At 46.3% G+C, this 23808-nt stretch overlaps 1 protein-coding gene across 1 annotated transcript in view; it reads left to right on the top strand.

Moving 5' to 3' along the window:
- The window catches only part of TMEM114 (transmembrane protein 114), a 32892-nt gene extending 11642 nt beyond the window's left edge, over nt 1–21250 (top strand). The window contains exons 3-4 of the mRNA XM_044978978.1: nt 13215–13352; nt 19780–21250. Coding sequence (XP_044834913.1) covers nt 13215–13352; nt 19780–20012 — 371 coding nt within the window. The 3' untranslated portion in view covers nt 20013–21250. The remainder of the gene's footprint in view (nt 1–13214; nt 13353–19779) is intronic.
- Nucleotides 21251–23808: the final 2558 nt, after the last annotated feature.

The raw sequence follows: 23808 nt of genomic DNA, 5'->3' as shown, positions 1-23808 counted from the left end.
GTTCTAGGAGATTGGTATATCTCCTATTATTATTTAAAGGCTTTTCAATTCTATTTTGATTTGGGTTTAAAAATACAGTCAAAAGAAGTGTATAATAATTTGCTGCTTGAGCAAAATGAGGCCTTTTGGCCAAATGGTGCTCTTGATGCCAGCAGATCCAGTTTCCCACCCTATGAGGTCCAACCCAATGGGTACTGCCACAGGCCTGTAGGGAGGCGCTTTAATGCAACAATGATCTTTCATCTTGTGTCTTGAACCTGCAATCAGCTCTGCACCAATGTGGATCCAGACGCAGGGCTGGGGTGATCGCGTGTAAGGAAACAAATGACAAAGATTAATGAAAAGTCTAGAGGGAAGACCATTATTAATGACTGAAATCTTGGTTTGCTTTCACATACTGTGTGCACCAAAGCAATAAATGCATTAGAAACCTGCAAAGCATGATTAAATCATTGTCAATTCCAAAGTCACTTAAACAATGTAAACCTCATGGCCAAGGGCTGATTTCCTGTCACAACTCATTTGTTACCACTCTTAGGCGCTCCAGAGACATCCAGTGATCAGGTGTTAATGGCCACACAGATTTTCCATCCATATAGCTAGGAGAAAATGCTTTCCTTGTTATGATTTTGAGAATAGTGTGTGCAGCTGGGCATGGATCAGCTTTTTAGATTATTTTTACATAAAGTACCTCTTAGCATCAGCTTGCTTGGAACTATATAGCTATGGGGAATTTAATGTTTCCCGTAGAGGGACAATGAATCTTTGCTGCAATGGCTTACCTCCTAGTTATGATAACACAGCAGCTGCTGCTTCAGTTTCCCTCTCAAATGAAGTTCATTTAGCCCTCTTTCCAGCATAAGGACAGTTCAACCACCAGCCAGAAGTCCACCTTAAAAAGAGAGTTATTTATCTCTACTCCCCTCTCGGGAGTATAACAGAGATACCCAGCCCCTTGATTCTCCTCTCGGGTTGGATCACTCTGGCTTTCTAGTCAGAGTATCACCCCTGACATGTGGTTCTTTACACAGCCCTGTCCCTTTAGGCCTCTCCCAGAGCTGCTGCCCCCCTTTCATCTGGAGAGTCCCAAGAACGGTTTTGTTCCCTTTATGAATTGAGGGATCTTACTTACATCTCTGCCTCCTTTCCCAGCACACCTTGTTCTCAGGCCTACGGAACGCATGATCTGTTGGAATTAGAATCTCCAAAATCCCCTCTTTCTAAGCTGAAATCAGTAACCATGCAGAGCTGGACCATGCTTCTTAAAGGGCCAGTTCATCGTGGTACAAACTAAATGAAATTAACTAATATAATTAAGTGTTTTTAGCTTCAATCATGTGGTCGGTATGTAGTATGCTGTACTGATTTTATTTGTTTCTGAGCTACTGTGCTTGGCTCCCCAGATAAATTCTTCAGTGGTTTAATGAGATTATCTCAGACTCCGAGAGATCTGTAGTGACTATTACTCCAAATGAATCACACTACTAGGTGAATGTTTTAGGCTAATGAAACTCTCAACTCAAAACAAACAGAACATGGGGCTTGGGGGAAAAGAGAAAGGGAAGGACATATTTTATTATGTATTGTCATTCTACAATATTATTTTCTTCGTCCTTCTAAGGCAGTAATGCTTATTACTTGTTTTATAGCTTTGGCATGGCTATGCCAGACACTCAAAACCAAACTTTTTTTCCCCCTTAAAATTTTTTTTTGAAGTCAAACACAATAAGATTAAGCAGAGAATGGAGTTAAAAATATAGGGCCAGATCCTAAATTGGCATAATCAGAAAATCAGCTGATGTAAATGGGAGTTAATTCAGTAAAACGCTTGTAGGGGCTACTTCCAATAATCAACTCCATCTTGAATGATAACTTTAAAATATTTTCAGATCTGGACAAATACTGCAAGAAATTTCCCGCAAACATTTAGCTGAGGTTTGAAATGAATTAGTTTTGGCTACTTTCGTAAGTTTTAGCCACTTTTGTAAGTTTTAGCATTTGTTTTCCAGAAACATTTGAATTATTTAGTTTGATTGGCTGATGAGATTATCCAACAAACAGTGAAAACAAAAAAAGAACAAACAAGCACACTGCTAAATATACTAAGGCCTGGTCTACACTACGAGTTTATCTCAAATTTAGTAGCATTAAACCGAATTAACCCTGCGCCCGTCCACACAACGAAGCCCTTTACTTCGATATAAGGGGCTCTTAATATCGATATTTGTACTCCTCCCCGCCGAGGGGAGTAGTGCTGAAATCGGTATTGCTATTTCGAATTAGGGTTAGAGTGGCCGCAATTCGACAGTATTGGCCTCTGGGAGCTATCCCACAGTGCACCATTGTAACCACTCTGGACAGCAATCTGAACTCGGATGCACTGGCCAGGTAGACAGGAAAAGTCCCGCGAACTTTTGAATTTCATTTCCTGTTTGCCCAGTGTGGAGAGCTGATCAGCACAGGTGACCATGCAGTCCCAGAATCAAAAAAGAGGTCCAGCATGGACCGTACGGGAGATACTGAATCTGATCTCTGTATGGGGAGATGAATCTCTTCTATCAGAACTCCGTTCCAATAGACGAAATGCCAAAACATTTGAAAAAAAATCTCCAAGGCTATGATGGACAGAGGCCACAACAGGGACTCAACACAGTGCTGAGTGAAACTTAAGGAGCTGAGACAAGCGTACCAGAAAGCCAAAGAATCAAATGGACGCTCACAGAGGGAGAGGTGACTGATGACTGTAGTTATCCCACAGTTCCCGCATGCTCTGAAAAACCATTTGAATTCTGGGCTGAGCTCCCAAAGCCTGAAGGGTCAAAAACATTGTCGTGAGTGGTTCAGGGTATATGTCATCAGCCTCCCTGCCCTGTGAAAGCAAAGGGAAAAAAATCATTTCTTGCCTTTTTTCAATGTCACCGTATGTCTACTGGATGCTGCTGGCAGACGCGGTGCTGCAGCGCTACACAGCAGCATCTCTTTCCCTTGCCTTGCGGACGGCAGATGGTACAGTAGGACTGGTATCCGTCATTGTCGTCCCGTGGGTGATCCTGGCTGGCCTCGGTGAGGTCAGCCAGGGCAGGGGGCGGCTCTAGGTATTTTGCCACCCCAAGCACGGCAGGCAGGCAGGCTGCCTTCGGCGGCTTGCCTGTGGGAGGTCCCCGGTGCCGCGGATTTGGTGGAACGCCTGTGGAAGGTCCGCCGAAGCCGCGGGACCAGCGGACCCTCCGCAGGCATGGCGGCAACTGGCAGAGTGCCTCCTGTGGCTTGCCGCCCCAGGCACGTGGTTGCAGGGCCGCCCAGAGGATTCCGGGGGCCTGGGGTCTTTGGCAGCGGGCGGCCCTTCCGTTCCGGGACCAGCCGGCAAAGTGCCCCGAAAACCCGCGGTGGGGCCCCCCCGCTGCCGAATTACCGCCGAAGCGGGACCCGCCGCTGAAGGGCAGCCCGGTCTTCGGCGGTAATTCAGCGGCGGGGGGCCCCCACCGCGGGTCTTTGGGGCACTTCGCCGGCTGGTCCCGGAACGGAAGGGCCCCCCACCACCAAATTACCACCGCAGACCGAGCTGAACTTCGGCGGCGGGTCCCGCTTCAGCGGTAATTCGCCGGTGGGGGGTCCTTCTGCCCCAGAGAGGAAGGACCCCCGCCGGCGAAGACCGGGAGCGGAAGAAGCTCCTGTGCCCTGCCCCGCAAGAGTTTTCCAGGCCCCCCGGAGCGAGTGAAGGACCCTGCTCCAGGGGCCCCGAAAAACTCTCGTGGGGGCCCCTGTGGGGCCCGGGGCAAATTGCCCCTCTTGCCCCCCCCCTCTGGGCGGCCCTGCGTGGTTGGCGTGCTGGTGCTTGGAGCCGCCCCAGCCAGGGGCGCCTGGGCAAAAATGGGAATGACTCCAGGTCATTCTCTTCTTTAAGTTTTGTCTAATGGAGATTCAGTCCTGCCTGGAATATCATAGCAGCTGGAGGCTTCTGCCTCAGGCTGCTCTCCCCAGTCCGCAGCACTGCGCAGTTGCGCCTACTCCTTGCTCCCAGGGCTCACAATCAGATACTTAGACCTCTACATTTTGCTGCAAATAAAGAAAATTAAGCTGCCGTTTAGAACTGTCCCCCAACGTACATATCCTGGGACATTTTGTATTTTACCAGTGTCAACCAAAGGCCCACACACAAATGGAGATTCGGTCCTGCCTGTGCTTCTATCCTAGTGCTTGTCACAGATTCCCATTTTCAGCTGTAGGCTGAGCAAGTGCAGAATGGTGGTTCACTCTACTTCACTGTAAGCCAACCGCCCTCACCTCCCCCATTTGATCTCTGCTTGCAGAGGCAATAAAGTCAGTGTTGTTTCTTATTCATGCATTCTTTATTACTTCATCACACAAATGGGGGGATAACTGCCACGGTAGCCCAGTACGGGTGGGAGAGGAGGGAAGCAAAGGGGTTGCGTTGTTGCAGGGGCACCCCCTAGAATGGCATGTAGCTCATCATTTCTGCGGGATGTCTGGGTCTCTGACCCGGAGCGGCCGTTTGCCTCTCTGGTTCTTCAGTAGGCTTGCCTGATATTCTAGGCAGGACTGACTCTCCATTAGACAAAACTTAAAGAAAAGAATGACCTGGGGAGTCACTCTCATTTTTGTCCAGGCGCCCCGACCGACCTCACCGAGGCCGGCCAGGAGCACCCATGACAGCAGCAGACGGTACAGTATGACTGGTAATCGTCTTTGTCAACCTGCAAAGCAAAAGACGGTACAGTAGAGCTGGTAACCGTCTTTGCTAACTTGCAAAAGGCAAGGGGATGCTGCTGTGTAGCACTGCAGTACCGTGTCTGTCAGCAGCATCCAGTAGACATACGATGACAGTGAAAAAAGGCTGAATGGGCTCCATGGTTGCCATGCTATGGCATCTGCCTGGGCAATCCAGGGAAAAGGGCGCGAAATGATTGTCTGCCATTGCTTTCATGGAGGGAGGATTGACTGACAACATATACCCATAACCACCCGCGACAAATTTTTGGCCCTCATCAGGCATTGGGATCTCAACCCAGAATTCCAATGGGCGGAGACTGCAGGAACTACGGGATAGCTACCCACAGTGCAACGCTCCGGAAGTCAACACTAGCCTCAGTACATGGATGCACGCTGCCGAATTAATGTGCTTAGTGTGGCTGTTTGCCCTTGACTTTATACAATCTGTTTCCAAAAATCAGTTTCTGTAAAATTGGAATAATCCCATAGTGTAGACATACCCTAAGGGTGAAATTTATTAAATAAAGCAATAGGTTTTTAACCATACAATCTCTCCATGTTACCAGAATGATCATGATTATAGGACACATGACCATGTGTTTCAATCTGCACCGGAAAAGCAGGAAATGGAGTGGGTATCAGTAGGAATCTCACCTGAGCCTCTTGAATTGATGGATCACTGAGGCCAGAAGTGTTCTAAAGCTATTTAAAATAGCATCCTTCCACAGACTAGTTTTGTCATGTATGGCACAGTGTAATAGCTTAATGACAATCCAGAAGGCCTGAGTTTGGATCACTGAACAGTCTCCGTGGCAGCATTTCAGAAAATGTTTCCCAGGCAATGACTGACTGTATTGAAGTGGAACAAAATCAGTATTAGGCTTTGGATTCACACAGTATAAATGCTAAATGCATTGTTTAATCTGATGTTGCACAATTAACTAGGAGATTTCAAACCACCACATTTTCTCATAAGCCACTGGAACCCAATACCACACCTAGAGAGTGCAGCACTCCATCCTGGGAGGATGCCTGGGTTTCACCTAGGCTATCCCTGAAATTTGTTTCTAGTGGAGAAGGCATTAAAGTGTCTGTGATTTTGCATGTGATTGTCACAGGAGATTAACATTAGCTAGCCAAGCCTGCATGGTTAGACATGGAAAGTGCTCCAACACTTTGTGAATCCATTTGGAAGGAGGAGGATAGTCTGAAGTGGATTTCTGGTCCCTCTGCAGTGGATTCTGTCTTTTAGTACAAGAGGACGTACTGTATCCAGATCCACTTCTTCTTGCAACATGATTATATTTAAATCCACATTTCGTTAAGGTCTTGACTAACTGAAGTCAAACTAGAGACTGGAAAGCAGCTATTCATTAGCCTTTCTATCCTGCTATATCAGCTAGTGAAGGACAGCATTCTGAGATGCTGTGAAGCAGGTAACAGATCTGGAACGAAGTCAGCCTTGCTGCTCCTGGTCTCATTCTACAGATTCAATAATAGCCTGTGTTTGCATGGTACTACTCCCAGCAATGTCAGTTCTGAGGGTAGAATTGAGCCATTACATTTTTACTCCTTTAATTTAGTTACAGAGTGATATCACGTTTTGCCCCCAAAAGGCCAGATTCTCCTCTGACCTGCACAGGAGTAAAATAACCCTATAGAAGTCAATAAAGTTATGCGGATGTAAAACTAGTATGAAAAGCAGAATCAGGCTCAGTGTCTACTGGAAGCAGAAGGCTGGGCTTGATCCTGCTCTTATTGTGTCCTAGGAATGCAGGATTGTCACTCCTCCCTGCTCCCCTACCAGAATCCATGCCATTTGAATTAAGTTCCAGGACAGTTTTGGAGATACTTTTATTACTGCCACTCAACACCCCATGTTAGGTTCCATGGTACATACTGAATACCAACTCGAGTTTAACTCTAAAGTGACATACTGAGTCATAGCCTTTAGTTTGTGTGGGAGTTGATCTGAAGCTCCTTTGGCTCTTAACATTTGTTGACACCTGGCACTGTTAGCTCTAAAGTGATTCCTAGGGTTTCTCAGATGGCAACAGAACAAATGGCTGGTCAAACATATCAATCTACTGTCCAAGGAAGTTCCAGAGAGCATCTTAGGGATCAGTAACCCGAAGGGGAGACCATCCATCTGCTGAAGATTGCATCCCATGTAGACTTTAGCTTGAGGACCAGAAAGCATTAACGCAGGGGTTCTCAAACTGGGTGTTGGGACCCCTCAGGGGGTCACAAGGTTATTACATGGGGAGTCGTGAGCTGTCAGCCTCCACCCTAAACCCCACTTTGCCTTCAGTATTTATAAGGGTGCTAAATATATTAAAAAGTGTTTGTAATTTATGGGGGAGGAGGGAGGTTGCACTGAGGGGCTTGCTATGTGAAAGGGGTCACCAGTACAAGTTTGAGAACCACTATATTAAAGTACACAAGTGTATTTAATCTTCAGGAGTCCTAAACTTCTCCAACCAATGCAGCATTTAGAATTAGAGCCAAGGTTCCTTTAATAGGGGTATGTCAATTCAGGACAGGTCATACTCATCATTCAAAGCATGTGGAGTGAGGGGGTCACCGGCTGTTAAAGAGCATCCTTTGCAAACTTTGTTTATTTTCATCTGGTGTGCAGTGTGTGAGCGCCAAAGTGAGCCGATAATGGGGATATGGTTTCACACCTTTGGGGTGACGAATCAGAGGAGAACAGTTTGAGTGTCTGGTAACTAAGAACTCAGGAAGAATGCACTCGGGGAGACCTGTGACTGCAAGGGCAGTTGGTATCAATCTGCAAAGCATAACGAGGTTGATGAGAGCCAGGGTGAGACGTTATGCTCATGGGCAGGCTACTGGTGTCAGGGACTAGACCCATAGCTGCACCGCACAAAGAGGCCAAAGTTCGAGGGCAGGTGGTGACATAACCCATTCCTGTTCTGGGTGGACCCCAAAGTGTCAGAGCCAGATCCTTAGCTGCTGTAATGTGGCGTAGCTTCGCTGCCTTCAATGGAGATCTGTTGATTTATACTAACTGAAGGTCTGGCCCATTACATTTAAACTCTGCTCCACTACTGGCAACCCTATAGTGTCTTTAATCTTCAGGAAGCCTAAACATGGGGTGGTTGTGGTTAATGATTTTATGGGGATGATCAAGTGAAGCACCACATCTGAAAGCCACATGATAGGTTCATGTAGATAAAGGCAGATGGATGAGGGGTAGGGAAGGACCACATGGATCATGGCCCCATAGGATTATGATACCAGCCTCTACCCAGGGAATGTTTCCCCTCTCCCACTGTGGGGAGAGCAGGGTTGTGGTGGAGGTGGTTGGTGGGCTACTCATTGTGCAGAGAGTCACTTCTTCCTTGTGCTCCCCCACCCCATGTTTGAGACATACCTGTCTCCCCATGTGTGCTCATCTCCCCGAAGACACCCACTCTGAGTACACACCCCTGAGAGATCCGATTGCTCTGTCCTGCAGCATACAACCCATATCATGCTATAGAATGGACCAAATAGGCAGGTAAGGTTTAAGTGGACTAGGTGGGTTGCAGCAGCTGGCAGGTAGGTGTCAATGAGACAAGCAGGTGGATCTCAGCATCTGGATGTCAGTGTAGGCTGCTGATCATCCTTGGGGGCAGGTGGACTGTAGCAGTGAGAATAAGGGTGTATTTCTTGATCTTGGAGTGAGCTATGTAGATCATGGTAGGTAGGTGCTTCTTGATCATGGGAGGGGGATTGTTGAATATGAATAAAGAAGGCTTATGAAGGGAGTTTCAAAGCAATAGGAAAATAGCAACTCTTTGTTTACACAGCTGTTAGAATACCCTACCAAAGTGGGTCAGGGTGAAAAGGTCAACACAGACAAATGTAAAACATTTAGTACAGGAGGAAGGACTCAACCATTTCATTTAGTACATTTGCCTTATCTTATCTAAAACACTGATAGCCAGAGAGATGTAAGGGTTATGGAAAAATGCAGATCAACCATTAGCCGAGTGAACAGCTGCAGGGAACAAAAGCAAACAAGATACTATGTCGATTTAGCAGAAGAACAGAATATTAACAGAAGACACAGTAAAGTATTTGTTGGATTCCCCTAGGAAACTGAGTAGTGCTAGTCAGAATGTTATTAGTTATTGTTCTATTGTAGGCAGGGCTGGTTGCCCAACATTTCCCATTGTAAGACCCTGCTTTCAGTTGTTTATAGTTTTGTCAAACTTTCATTCTGAGTTATCTAGCAACCCAAATGGTTAATTGTCTTGGAAAATTTCAGCCAAAATGATTCAGCTTTTTCTGAGAGGGCAGCTAGGAAAAATGTTTTGCTCACCAAGAGTTCTGAAGACTTCTTTTTTTGGAACATCTCCAGTGGCCCCTCTTTGTAGCAGGGACTTGAAATTTGGCAGAGGGTGACCTTGGTACCAAGGATAAGCCTTTGGCCTTCCCTGTGAAGAGTTGCTCAAGTCATAAGCCTTTGGGGAAAAAAAATACTGCAGCTTGCACATGCTCAGTAGAGACTTACATTTTAACATTGAATTCCCTGGAGATTCCCTGCACTGGGCATGTTTCAGCCTGGGGCTGAGCAGGACTTTCCTTGAAATTGCAACCAAGACTGCTGTGGGCTCTTCTGGCTCCAGGTTCAGACACTGGAAGTAAGAACAGGGAGCCTGTCTTTCAAGTCTCCACAGTGTGAAGGAGGAAGTTGTCCAGTTCAAATGAAGAGGGGACAAGAGCCGGACCAGAGAGATGGGGGAAGAGAAGACTGGTACTGACTCAGCAAGGAGATTCGGATGAGAAACCTGAGGAGTGGAGACTGGAATGGCAAGGATAATGGGACTGGGACAGGGATCCAGGACATGGACAAAGAAAATTAGGAAGGGGGGGGACAGAAGAGTCTGTGCCCATTAGAGAACACTCCCCTCCAGGGCCTGGAATGGAACCAAGATTCTCCCCATTCCTCTTCAGTCAGCAAATAACTGAAATCCACTAGCAAAGTTGCAGGTCCACCTAGAAGATGATAACCTACTATTGCTATCAGTTACACAGTTAGCACAAATAGCAGAGGTCTGTGTGGCGATCTAAAGGTTCCAGCCCTGCTGATGACCCATGTAGGGGTTGGTATGATGACATAGTGGAATTTATTTTTTCATTTTTCTTTAAAAAATAACTCTATAAAATTATGTACAAAGCAACATTAGAAGATTAAGACTGAAGAGTCAGGTATTCAAAGTTAGGAAATGCCAGAATTAAGGCTACCTGGGTAACCTTAATTCAGCCCCTTTGTGAGCATGCATTATGAGACTGTGTCTTTAATTACATGATCACAATTCCCGCTCCTTCTCCCCTTCCGCCACTGGACTCCTACCTTGTTCAGAGCCCAGGATGGACCTGCTCTAGGGATGAATCCTGGTTGTATAGTGAAGAAGTCTGTTGTTGGTAGGACCCCTACCTCAGTTGTTGAAGTTGGAAGGTGTGCAGTGACTGAGGCAAGGGATTGCAGGAAGATAAAGGATGGCCTCATGGTTAAAGAAGTTGAATCCTGTCCTGAAGACTTGGATTCTACCTCAGACTGTGTGATGCTGGGCAAGTCACTTCAACCAAACTTTTCACAAATGGTCACTAGCTGTGTGTTCCTCATTTTCTGGGGACCTGACTTGAGACCCTGGAGTCTGATTTGCACAAGAACTGAGCACTCACAGCTGCAATTGAAGCCAACAGGAGCTGTGTTTGCATATATTTTAAGTGCTATATAATAGTAATTTCTCTGAAACAAAACAAAAACAACAACAACAAAAAAAAAGAGTCAGGTCCTATGCACCCAAAATTAATCGATACCTTTGACTTCTGTGCTTCAGTTCCCCCATCTGTGAAGTGAGGATATAGCCATCCCTTCATCTCACAGGGACATTGAAAATAAAATACTGTTTGTGATGCCTTCTGACACTGCAGTGATGAACAACATAGAAAATCCCAGGAGAAAATTAATAATTCTGTCTTCAGAGCTGGGTTTGAATAGTGTGCAGTAAACAAGGCCTGGGGCCACCCACCCATTGAAAAAATGGATAAAACAAATCTTGAATAGTTTTCATTAAGTGAACATCATAGGCGCTGACTCCATGGGTGCTCAGAGGCTGGAGCACCCACGGGAAAAAAAAAAGTGGATGGTCGGCACCCATCAGCCACAGCTGTTCAGTGGCACCACTACCTATCAGCTGTTTGGCAGCACCCTGATGAGCTAATCGGCAAACAGCTGCTTGGCAGCTCGGGGATAGGCTTGGAGAAGGGCAGAGAGCAGTGAGAGCGAGTGGGCAGGGGCCTTATGGGAGGAGGCTGGAGCAGGGGCAGGAAGAGGCAGAGTGAGGGTGAGGCCTTGGGGGCGGAGCAAGGTTGGAACACCCCTGGGGAAAACTAGAAGTTGGCGCCTATGGTGATCATCATCCGTCTTAGGCTTTAAGCAAGGCAGAGGTGTGGTGGGCTAAGAAACCCAATATGTGGTCACATAACTGGAGATGATCATAAGGTTTATGCACAAGAAGGCTGAATTATGATGACACAGGTAGTGTCCTTGTGTTAAGTACATAGAGAGGTTGGCTGGGATGAAGTAGGACAAAGGCAAGGACAAAAGGCTTATGGGTTCATGTGGGAGGCTATCAGACCACTTAACGGAACTTTGGCTTTGGAGAGGATCTCATGGACAGCAGCAAAGAGGAGTCCAAGTCTGGAGAATCTACGTGATGAACTATTAAGGGAGCTGGGCTGAAGACAAAGAAGGTGTTTCAGTGAGCTAATGGAAGTGCTCAGTGTTCTGAGGAGGACTAAGATGAAGGAGATTGCTTCCCCCTGAAGGATTGAAATGTGTGTATGTGAGGGGACACACACTCCACAAGGGGAGAGGGGCAGTGCTGTCTCACACACAGCATAACCAGCGTATATAGAATAGGGTACTACAACAAAAGGTGGAAGAGCAAGAGGCTGGTTAAAATAATATTAAGCAGAAAAGGGAAGGCATGCTGGGTTAAATAATCGCATGCTGTCACTAAACTTAATGGATAAATATTCCTGCAATGTCCTCAGAAGCTGAAAAGTATTTATTATACAGCACTGGCATTAGCGGAGGTAGTAGGGAAAGGACTTGCCTATGTTCCAGATGATGTGGGCATGCACACAGTTTGGTATGTGTGTGGACTAATGCTGCCCTGATTTACCCCTGGGCAACCCCAGTGGTTTATGGGGCTCTCGCCTATTCTGCTGAATGCCTTTCATGCATGGATCTCAAACTGCATTACAACTATTAAAGGACAAGTTCTCTTAGCCCTTCAGGGGCTGCAGGACCAAAATATAGGAGAACCCTGTAGTACCACTACATGGGAAAAGCTAGGAAACAGAAGCTATCAGTTGAGACCCTTCAGCACTCAGCATGCACTGGAGCTGGGCTCTGTGGTGGTTGCTCAATGGGAATGTGGCCACTATTACAATCCAGGGGCAGGAATGGTAGCCTGGGATTGGCAGGTGCGCTGAACTCTGCCTCTGGCTTGTCCTCCTCAGCCATTGTACTGGTTTCTCACACAAAGCCTTTCATACAGGCTTGGTGCGTGGGCAAAACCAAGGTTTCAAGCTATTGAGTTAAGCTTCACATCACCCACATCCAGATACTTATACTGAGGCACAGAGCCCAGTAACCTGTGACTTATCCCAGGCCCCTGCATGGCTGTGGTAGAGATGAGAAGAGATGCCAGGGGTCCTGGATCCCAGCCCCTGCTGCTTCCATCACACTACGCTCCCCGCTTCTTCTCCAACCCCAGCACTTACAATAAAAAGCAGGGATAATGGAGTATTCTAGGAGGTAAAAGCCCAGCGTTTGAAGAGAAAAATCAGCAACAGTGATGGGAGACAGGGTGAAAAACTAACTTGAATCAGAAGAGTTTCAGCCCTCTGACCATTGCCTTGTGCAGAATTGTCATTTAAAAGCTTTGACACAAGTCTTTCAAGGGAATTCTGAGATGCATCTGACTGTGAGCACCCACATCAGATATCACCCTAGCCATCTGCTGTCCCATTATGTCAGTAACCTCTCATCCCTACCACAGATTCTTTGAAGTTAGTCAGCACTAAGAATATTCCATGTTGTATGGAATCTGAGAAAACCAGGACCTGGAACTAACATGAAGCTTGCAACCCATCACTTTGATCTTTATGGGCCAGATTCTGATACCCTTACTCACAATGAGAAGCACAATCAGTAGAGCTGTTCACTGAATAAAGTACTACTAAGTCTAAGTGAAGGGATCAAAATCTCATTGTCACATCTCATCTCTCTCACCCTTCATCCTGTCTATTTAGACTAAACTCCATGGAACAGGGATGGCCTTACTATGTGTTTGTATAGTACCCGGCACAATAAAGCCCTGATCTTGATTGGACACTACTGTAATACAATCAATGGCAGTGATAATGAAACACTGATAACTTTCATTTCTCTCTAGACATGCATGGGACATTTGTAATCCTGCTGCCTGTCAGCCTGATCCTGATGATTTTTGGAGGAATGACTGGATTTATCAGTATTCTTGCCAGGGCCTACCTGCTGCTTCTAATGACGGGATGGCTTTTTCTTTTTGGAGGTATTGTACTGAGTCCTATTTGTTGTTAATGAGACTAAGGGTGACAGCTTAGAACTGTAGCACTTCAACTACCAGAGGGTAAAGAGACAATGCGAACAGAACCAGCCAAGTGTCTGCTTTCAGACAGAGTGCCAGCGTTTATTCACTTCATGTGCTTTCTCATTCATCTCTTTGCAGACTGAAAAGCTAGTAATGTGGATTCTGAGGGAATCAGCTGACATTTACAAGGAGGAATAGCAGAAAGTTACATGTAGTTGTGTCTGGTGGAGGATTGAGAGACATCTTGAACACAGTATTTTCATCCTTGAAAGGTTAAATACCCTTTCAGCAAATGTTATGTCAATTTTTTCTCTTCTAGAGACAAGATTTTTTTTTTAAATCTTAGTAGAATGCAAATGGCTTTGGAATTTGTGAAATTTGGCATTATACAGCTTTGAACTGTAGTGAGTTAAGGCTTGATCTTAAGGTCAAGGGAAAAAAACAACCAACCAAAACCAGCCATCAATGGGAAGATTTCCATTGACTTCAATGGACTCTGTATCAGGCCTGTAAATTGGGGCTTATGTGGTCTGTCCAACCATTTCATTTATTTTATCCTTACTATTTGCTTAGAGCTAGGAAGCTACTACCCAGCCCTGTGAGGTACCAAATGCCCTCAGTTCTCTGCTCAGCACCATGCATGAATGGCTCCAGTTAATACAAATAGCATTAACAGCAACAGGGTCAAGGCTTCAGGTGTCCCCATCAGTACTCTAGGGAGAGTGTTTTTACTTAGGAGCAGGAAGATGAGGATTCCTGGAGCTGGATTTATAATTGCCCCCTCTCCTATTGTAAGGATTTTGATTGGGTGGAATCAAAAAGCAGCGAGCCAGATTGTGACCCAGTTTGAATGAGTATCAAAGCCATTTCTAATCCCCTCTAACATTTTCATGATCAAACTGCAAGCTAACTGAAATGGACTGCCCTGCACTGTCTTCACTTATGCAAGCCTTCCACTACCCATTTCTACACTGGCTCTTTTAAGGAAAGCTACCATTGCCCTAGCACATGTGCAGCTTCATCAACACCAGCAATGGTGGAAGAACCACTGTAGACAGGCCACTGTAAGTTCTCAAACCACCAGGTCATCTACACTTGCTTGGAGCATCCTAAAGCATCATGTCCTTAGCAATGGCTTGCAGTGTAAGGGCCTGATTTTCAGAGATGCCAAGCACCAGGGCCCATTCTGCTGGAAGGTAAGGCCATCACAAGGAGAGAGAGACATTCCTTCCTGATAGTTGCACCCACTTTTAACTTGTCTTCATTTTGGCCAGTTTATATTTCCCCATGATACTAAGGTAAACTCTGCCAGTAGGGTGTTTGGGATCATACAACGTATATGGTAATAAGTAGTAGAATTCCCATCACCATATTTAGAGTTTCCAGTGTCTAATCCTGCTCCATGCTAGCATGTGTGGAAAACAAAGTGTAAGCAGGTGGGGCTCCCACTCTTCTCCTAACAGTACACATCCACTCTGGAGAGGTTCTAAACTCCTTTCTGGGATTTGCCTTTATTGTTAACAACAAAACAAGCCTCAGACTAAGCTTTCTCCCAAGGTTGGTCCTATAGTTTTCTATTGCAATTTTCTATTTCTGCAGCTGCTCAGAGACAGACAATCCCCTGTATACATCTGGATTTAATCTAATTGCTAATAGGACCCACGTGGTCTGGGTGACACCGAGTAAGAGTAATTGAGTCTGTTCAGGGTCCTAGCACCTGACATCAGCATGAGTCAGCAAAACAACTCTGCATTTCTGCCCAGATGTCTGGAACCTGATATCTTGTTACAGTGACAAACATTTTGAGAGGCTCAGATGGCAAGAGTTGAGATATGCAGGCCAGGATGCTCTGACATCTAATCTAATCTAACAATGTCTAACTGATCACCATAATACCTGCATGCAATCAGTGTTTTACAGTGGTGCTCACTATGGAATCTGAGCAGCAAGCCAAAGCAAACTTTAAAGCAGAATCTCTTGAATGATGAGTGTAATCCTTTATTTTATCAACCTCCAGTACGATTTTGATCCCTACTTCCTAGACCTACTTCTTTCCAGGGGATTTGCTACAGGCATGACGTTAGCTCTGGCATTGTGCACACCATGCTAACTGCATACACACAAATCAGTGAATTCTCTCTTGGAAAAAGAGAGAAGAAACATGGCAGCAGCTTCAATGCAGTGTTCTTCCATAACATACATTGCCTTGGTAAAGCAACAAAGCCTATAAATACCCACCTTGCCACACATTAGCATTAATAGCAATCTTCTATCCAAGTACCTCAAAGTGATATACAAGCTACGTAGGGCAAGACTTAACAATACTAACTAAATCTCTCAGCACCTTTTCCACCAATAGTATAAAAGTAAAATGGCTGGAAAGGGCCAGGTAAGCCTTTTTAATTCACTGCAGAACAACAACTTGACACACGCACCCCCAGCTTGACAACAGCCCTGTGTGGTAGGATTATAGGGAATATTTCACCTGTGACAAGAAACGCAGCCACCTCTGCAGTGGTACTTGATAACTGTTTTTAACAGGCCACAAGAATGCTAAACCCAAGTGTAGTGGAAGTTGGTGATTGCAAAATGATCAGATATTGGTGTGCTCATAACTTAGCAGCAAAGGGTGAAGGCTTATACTTTAAGCAGAAAATAGAGTTGGGGGATGGGGAATACATCCTAATAAAAGGAATAGCCAAGTATACAGAGTTTTGCCCCTACAACTCTGATGTTTGTGCTTTTGATACTTTATAACCAATTACCATTTGCTATTAAACACCACAAGAAGTTCCCCCCAGTCAAACAGGCGCAATATCTTGGCCACGCTAATGCCAACAATAAAACTTCAGTCTCACGCCCTCCCTGCCATCCCAGTGCTAGTGGGGGTCAGGAGTCCATCTTAGCCTAGATCACTCTGCTTAAGGTTCTTGCAGAGCACTGCTCCACAGCACCCGGTCCACAGATGCTTATTACTTCCCCCCGCTCCAAATCAACGGTAACAACAGCAGCACTGTTCACTCAACAGATAAGTGGACGAGGAATAGACCTACCTGCTGAGCAGTTCCAGCAGGCGGCATGCTGCTGAGATCTGACCCACACCATGCTGCCTGCCTCCCACCTCTGTCAGTCTGCCAAGTCCTGACCCTTTGGTCAGGCTGAGCTTAGGAGGAACATCCAGGCTATCCCCGCTAATGGCCTTTTCAGCAGGTCACTGGTCATGTCTGCATTATTAAGATCCAATTACACATGGGTCAGTGAATCAGAATATCCTGTTTCTAAAAGGAAAAAAGAGAAGGAGGACAAGAGTTGCTGGAAGCAAACAAGCAACTATTTCAGGGTTTTGGGAGCTCTGGGCAGAGTGAAGTCTTGGTGCTTTCACAAGACCAGCTCATCATGTTAGCGCCTTGTTTCTGCAGCTGTTCAAGAAGCACCATTCAATAGACGTGCACGAGAGAAGTGTCACAACAGTTTTTGGGGACTGGGAAACCACTGAAGATAGTGTTAAGTGAAAATCTAAGACACAGAAGATTTGTAATTTATAATGCAGTTTTTCCACTTGGGTTTGATTTGGCCCACTGACTGCTGTACTCCGAGAGCTCAGTTGAAAGGAAAATCTTGAGCCAGAACCTTAGCTGGTGTAAATTGCTGTAACTACAAATTCTTATGCTGTAGCTTAATGTAGCACACACAGTTTTACAGAGTGCCACTTTATCTGCAGTTCTATATTGCTTGACAATGTAGAACAATATAAAGAGAAACTAGGTTGCAGACACAAACACCAGAGCTTTTTCCTTGCCAGCACAGTTTGTATGTTCCAGGTTCTGGAACAATTTAGCTTGCCACCTCTTAAATGCACCCACCCTGGTTAGAGACTATCAGAATCTAGCAGACCTTGCCCAAGCCCCCATGAAAATAATCCCCTTATCCTTATTTGGTAGGATGTGTACAGGGGGGGAAGAGATTCACCCTCACGCCAAGGTCTAGCAAGGCCCATGCACGCCTTCAACCACGAGTATGAATGAGTTTTACCTCTCTGATGTCCAGATGCATCTGTGCCTCAGTTTCCCACCAAAGTGGTCTTTCGCAGGCTGATAGGGCAATTTGACCTATGGTCAGACTAGATCTCTCATTCCTAGGCAAACAGGAGCACAAACAAAACCACCACAAGTCTTCTTTTAAGTGCTCCACAGATAACTTCAACATCTCTGGGCCATAGTCCTTAGTCACATCATTGCAGCCTTTCAGGTGGCACAGCTGAGATGTAGAGGAGCCCATGTCCTTTTGCTCGTTAGCCTTGAGAGCCTAAATAAAAAAGCATTCCTCAGTTCTAGCCTCCACATTTTCACTGGGGCTACACTAGCTCACTTGCCAGCACCCTAGACCCTCTCACACATCCTCCATACAGTTCTTTCTAGGCTCCTCTGCCAGCAGGGGGAGACACCAGCTCCAGGTCAACCCTTGCATCTGGAGAGCTTCCCAGGCTGCTGCTATTGCCCTCCCTGGATCTCTATCAGCTCTCTCCTGCCAGAGAGCCACTTCTAAGCACTCTACAAACTCTAATTACCAGGGAATCATCCAGGGGGCTGTTCCTGCCACCTCTTTTCCACCCTTTATCCTGTTTCCTTCTTCCCAGCAGGCCTTGCTCCCTGCCCACAGTCACATGATCCAGGTGGAGAAGAGCCAGGCACAGGTGAGAGCTGGGACTTTAAAGGCCCTGCTTATCCTATGACAGTGAGGGAGAAATTGAGACTTCAGCAATGGACTGGCCTCATGCTAGCCATGTGCACTAGGAGGAATTTCTCTATTTAACACTTGGCTTGGTAACTCTTGATTGCTTTGCACCACCTTAGGGCCTCATCCTTCCCTATACAGGAGCAGGGGACAGGAAGCACTGAGAATTTTAATTTACACTGCTCCCTAGGGTTCTTCCATCAGGGGAGTGGGATTAGGGTATCTCCCACCTCTGTGCAGAAAAGGCCTGGGGCTCCAGCCCCCAGATATCATGGATCTTAGCAATTGTCTGGTGAACAAGGCAATTTACATGGAGGCCCCACCCTTTGTCTAAATTCCACAGATGCATGACTCCATTGCAAATGCAGGGGCAAGGATGCCCTGCTCGCTGCTGCTGCTGGTGGGAGAGGGAGGCAAGCCAGCCCAGGGAAGTCAGGGAGTATTAACTTTTAGAGTTTTCTCTTGTGGTTTTAGCAGGGAGACAATCTGGGAGGAGCTGAGATGGCCTCCCTGCCCTCAGCCCTTTCTGTCCTCACTGGAACAGAAGCACCTGGGAGGGGCCTTGTACGGAGCTAGGAGAACATGCTGCAGAGGTGGAAATCTCCTTCTCCCTGGGCAAAAAGTCCCCCCTGCATCTGCCTGGGGAAAGCAGCATGAGGCTGATTCCATAGCAGGCTATACACTGCACCTAATAAGAGAGCTGTCCTGAGTGATCATGCCCTCCTAAGCAGCCTTATACTGCGATCCTGTCTTGAATTTAGATTTCATCACCCATCCTGCAGCAATTGACAAAGTATGCAGCCGCTCTTAAAAAATGTGGCTGCTTATTTTGAGTGCCTTGATTTTTCTGGAGCCCAGCTTGACATACCTACAGTCTGATTTTCTGGAAGTGGTGAGCAGGTCCAGTCTAATCCAGTCGCTGACAATAAGGCTCAAGAGACAAAGTAGGTGAGGCAATATCTTTTATTGGACCAACTTCTGGTGGTGGAAGGTAAAAGCTTTTAGGCTACACAGAGCTCTTCTTCAGCTTGTGCCTTCCACCAAGAGAAGTTGGTTCAATAAAAAAAATATTGCCTCACCTACCTCCTCTCTCTCATTTCCTGGGACCAACACAGCTACAGCAATTCTGCAAACAGTAAAGCCCAAGGAGTTTTAAGCTGGGGACTCAACATTAGAGACCACACTTGAAAATTTTAGCCTAAATACAAGCAGCATCATTGAGCTGAAATGTATAAACCAGTTCTCTGCTTGCACCCGGTGTAGTCATTACAGCTGTGCAAAGTGTCTATAAAACACTCCCATTCGCACCCACTTTTCACATGAGTACACAACTATATAGAGTGCAAAGCAGTGGAGAATCAGGCCCATTATATAAAATAATTTTGTAAGTTGGGCTGTATATGTTTTCGGTGTCTGAAACACACATCATTAGATGTACATGCAGGAAACATGCTGTTTTACATTTTGGTTAATCACTTAAGTGATACAGAGACCAAAACAAAACTAGAGACAAGAAACGAAAACAGGGCAGAAGAGAGTCCTGCCTGTGTATAAAGGGAGGGATGGGAAAAGAGATCTAGCAGAGCCCTAACCACACAGTTTTGACTCAGGTAAAGTGGACCCCAACACTATACTGTATTTGTGTTTCCTCTAGGCCTTGTTACGCTCACTGGGATCAGTGTCTACATCGCATACTCAGCGGCTGCCTTCAAGGAAGCTCTCTGCCTTTTGGGAAAGAACAATCTCTTGGAGGAAGTGGACATCAAGTTTGGCTGGTCTTTGGTGCTTGTGTGGGTCTCCTTCATTGCAGAGGTGCTGACTGGGGCAGCGTTCCTGTTGGCTGCCCGAGTGGTAGGCCTCAAACAGAGACGGGAGCAGAGGATCTGAAGCAGCAATGCAGTCTAAAAATAATGTGGAATCTAACAAGGTGAACTGGCTGGATCAATGTGAATAAGAAGAATGGCAAAACTGCTCCTGAGCATACTATGCTGCTGAGCTAGCTCTTCTCTTAACCAATGTGCAGTGCTCACTATGGCAACAGTTCATTGTTAAATGTTAATGAGGTGGCCTTTGTGTCTTTAAAAGAAAATAAATTGTGTGTATTTAGTGCTCACTAGACAAGCCCAGAGACTGAGCTGTCCCCTTTTATTGCAGGACAGGTCTAGCACAACACAGCTTCTCCTCTTTCCTTTCCCCCATCAACTGCCCCTGACAGAGTGCCTCATGACTGCACAGGAGTCCTGTCTCCACAGCCCACTTAATCCTGGGCCTCTGCTGAGACTCCTGACAAAGGTGCCAATTAGTGCTAGCTGTGATGGAAGCCTCTGTCCCTTAACAGCTGGCCTGAGACCATCACTACATTTATTGTACATAGGCTACTAAGCAGCCCTTAGACATTGTGACCTTCATGTCTACTCATATATACAGTCTATATAGCTGAAGACTGGTTAAGAAAGAGTGAGAAAGACAAAAAACACATGAATAATAAATATGTATATCCTAGCACAGTTTCACTGCACAGAATGAGATTCAGATTAGTGATCTAGAGTGCCATGGACTTCAGAGCATTTGAAGGGTGACCTAAACCACCCAAATGACAATCCAGAGTACTCAGGCTTCCAGCGTACTTGAGTGATATCCCAGGTACAGTAGTAGGACTTGGTCTGAAGTATCAATGGTATTAACACTTTACTAATTACAGATTAGTAATTAACAATCTTTACTAATTACAGATTCTTTCTGTTTCCTTACATCTCACTTCAGACATGGGAGACCTTCATCTCTTATACCATAGCTGTGATTCTGTTTTCTAATGACACACATGTGCATGTGCATACACAAAGCTAATGTTAGAAATGAAACAGCCCAAGAAACCTGTAAGCCAGGTCAGGTATTTCTAATTGCAAGGGAGTTCCTTCAGAACATAGCACTCACTTACATGGTAGACGATATTTACCCCTCACCATCTATTACACATTGCTAGTGGGATTCTTGAGATGCATGATTCTTGGGCTGTATTAGTAGGAGCATTGCTAGCAGATCGAGGGAAGTGATTATTCCCCTCTATTTGGCACTGGTGAGGCCACACCTGGAGTATTGTGTCCAGTAAGGGTCCCCCCAGTACAGAAGGGATGTGGACAAATTGGAGAGAGTTCAGCAGAGGGCAACAAAAATGATTAGGGGCTGGGGCACATGACTTATGAGGAGAGGCTGAGGGAACTGGGCTTATTTAGTCTGCAGAAGAGAAGGGTATGTCTACACTACGGGATTATTCCGATTTTACAGAAACTGTTTTTTTAAAACAGATTGTATAAAGTTGCGTGCACGCAGCCACACTAAGCACATTAATTCGGTGGTGTGCGTCCATGTACCGAGGCTAGCGTCGATTTCCGGAGTGTTGCACTGTGGGTAGCTATCCCATAGCTATCCCATAGTTCCTGCAGTCTCCCCCGCCCATTGGAATTCTGGGTTGAGATCACAATGCATGATGGAACAAAAACAGTGTCGCGGGTGATTCTGGGTAAATGTTGTCACTCAATCTTTCTTCCGTGAAAGCAACGTCAGACAATCATTTTGTGCCCTTTTTCTCTGGATTGCCCTTGCAGACGCCATAGCATGGTAACCATGGAGCCCGTTTAGCCTTTTTTCACTGTCACCGTGTGTGTACTGGATGCTGCTGACAGACGCGGTACTGCAGTGCTACACAGCAGCATTCATTTGCCTTTGCAAGGTAGCAGAGACGGTTACCAGCCCTATTGCACCGTCTGCTGCTTTGGAAATTGGCGATGACGGTTACCAGTCATATTGTACCATCTGCTGCTGTCATGGGTGCTCCTGGCTGGCCTCACTGAGGTTGGCCGGGGGCGCATGGACAAAAATGGGAATGACTTCCCAGGTCATTCCCTTCTTTATGTTTTGTCTAAAAATAGGGTCAGTCCTGCCTAGTATATGGGGCAAGTCTACTAGAGAACCACAGAGCACAGCCGCTCCGGGTCAGAGCCCCAGATATCCCGCAGAAATGATGAGCTGCATGCCATTCTAGGGGGTGCCCCTGCAACAACCCCACCCGTTGCTTCCCTCCTCCCACACCCCTCCTGGGCTACCGTGGCAGTTATCCCCCCATTTGTGTGATGAAGTAATAAAGAATGCAGGAATAAGAAACACTGACTTTTTAGTGAGATAAAATGAGGGGGAGGCAGCCTCCTGCTGCTATGATATTCCAGGCAGGACATCTCCATTACTCATTAAAAGGTGGCGGGGAGAGGAGCTCAGCCTCCAGCTGCTACGATGAGGACGGTTACCAGCCCTATTGCACCATCTGCCAGGACTGAATCTCCAGGACACAAAGCTTAAAGAAGGGAATGACCGGGAGTCATTCCCATTTTTGCCCAGGCGCCCCTGGCCGACCTCACCGAGGCCAGTCAGGAGCACTCACAGGATGATGATGAGGACGGCTATCAGTCATATTGTACCGTACCGTCTGCCACCAGGGAGGGGAGAGGATGCTGCTGTTTAGCACTGCAGCACCCCGTCTACCAGCAGCATCCAGTAGACATACGGTGACATTGAAAAGAGGCGAGAAACAATTTTTTTCCCTTTTCTTTGAAGGGGGAAGGGGGGTAAATTGACGGCATATTCCCTGAACCACTGGCGACAATGTTTTTGACCCTTTAGGCATTGGGAGCTCAGCCAAGAATGCAAATGCTTTTTGGAGACTGCAGGAACTGTGGGATAGCTCAAGTCCTCAGTCCCCCCTCCCTCCCTCCATGAGCATCCATTTGATTCTTTGGCTTTCCATTACACTTGACACACAGCACTGTGTTGAGTCCCTGCTGTGGCCTCTGTCTATCATAGCCTGGAGATTTTTTCAAATGCTTTGGCATTTCGTCTTCTGGAACGGAGCTCTGATAGAACAGATTTGTCTCCCCATACAGCGATCAGATCCAGTATCTCCCGTATGGTCCATGCTGGAGCTCTTTTTGGATTTGGGACTGCATGGCCACCCATGCTGATCAGCGCTCCACGCTGGGCAAACAGGAAATGAAATTCAAAAGTTCGCGTTGCTTTTCCTGTCTACCTGGCCAGTGCATCCGAGTTCAGATCGCTTTCCAGAGCGGTCACAATGGTGCACTGTGGGATACCTCCCGGAGGCCAATACTGTCAAATTGCGGCCACGCTAACCCTAATCCGACATGGCAATACCAATTTCAGTGCTACTCCCCTCGTTGGGGAGGAGTACAGAAATCAGTTTTAAGAGCCCTTTATATTGATATAAAGGGCTTTGTTGTGTGGACGGGTGCAGGGTTAAATCAGTTTAACGCTGCTAAATTCGGTATAAACGCGTAGTGTAGACCAGTGAGGGGGGATTTGATAGCAGCCTTCAACTACCTGAAGGGGGGTTCCAAAGAGGATGGATCTAGACTGTTCTAAGTGGTGGCAGATGACAGAACAAGAGGCAATGGTCTCAAGTTGCAGCATGGAAGGTCAAGGTTGGATATTAGGAAACACTATTTCACTAGGAGGGTGGTGAAGCACTGGAATGGGTTACCTAGGGAGGTGGTGGAATCTCCATCCTTAGAGGTTTTTAAGGCCCAGCTTGACAAAGCCCTGGCTGTGATGATTTAATTGGTGTTGGTCCTGCTTTGAGCAGAAGGTTGGACTAGATGACCTCCTGAGGTCTCTT

Source organism: Mauremys mutica, chromosome 11, assembly GCF_020497125.1.
Source record: "Mauremys mutica isolate MM-2020 ecotype Southern chromosome 11, ASM2049712v1, whole genome shotgun sequence".
Taxonomy (NCBI): domain Eukaryota; kingdom Metazoa; phylum Chordata; order Testudines; family Geoemydidae; genus Mauremys; species Mauremys mutica.
Note: the sequence above shows the minus strand (reverse complement) of the source record. Positions and strands in the feature narration are given on the sequence as shown.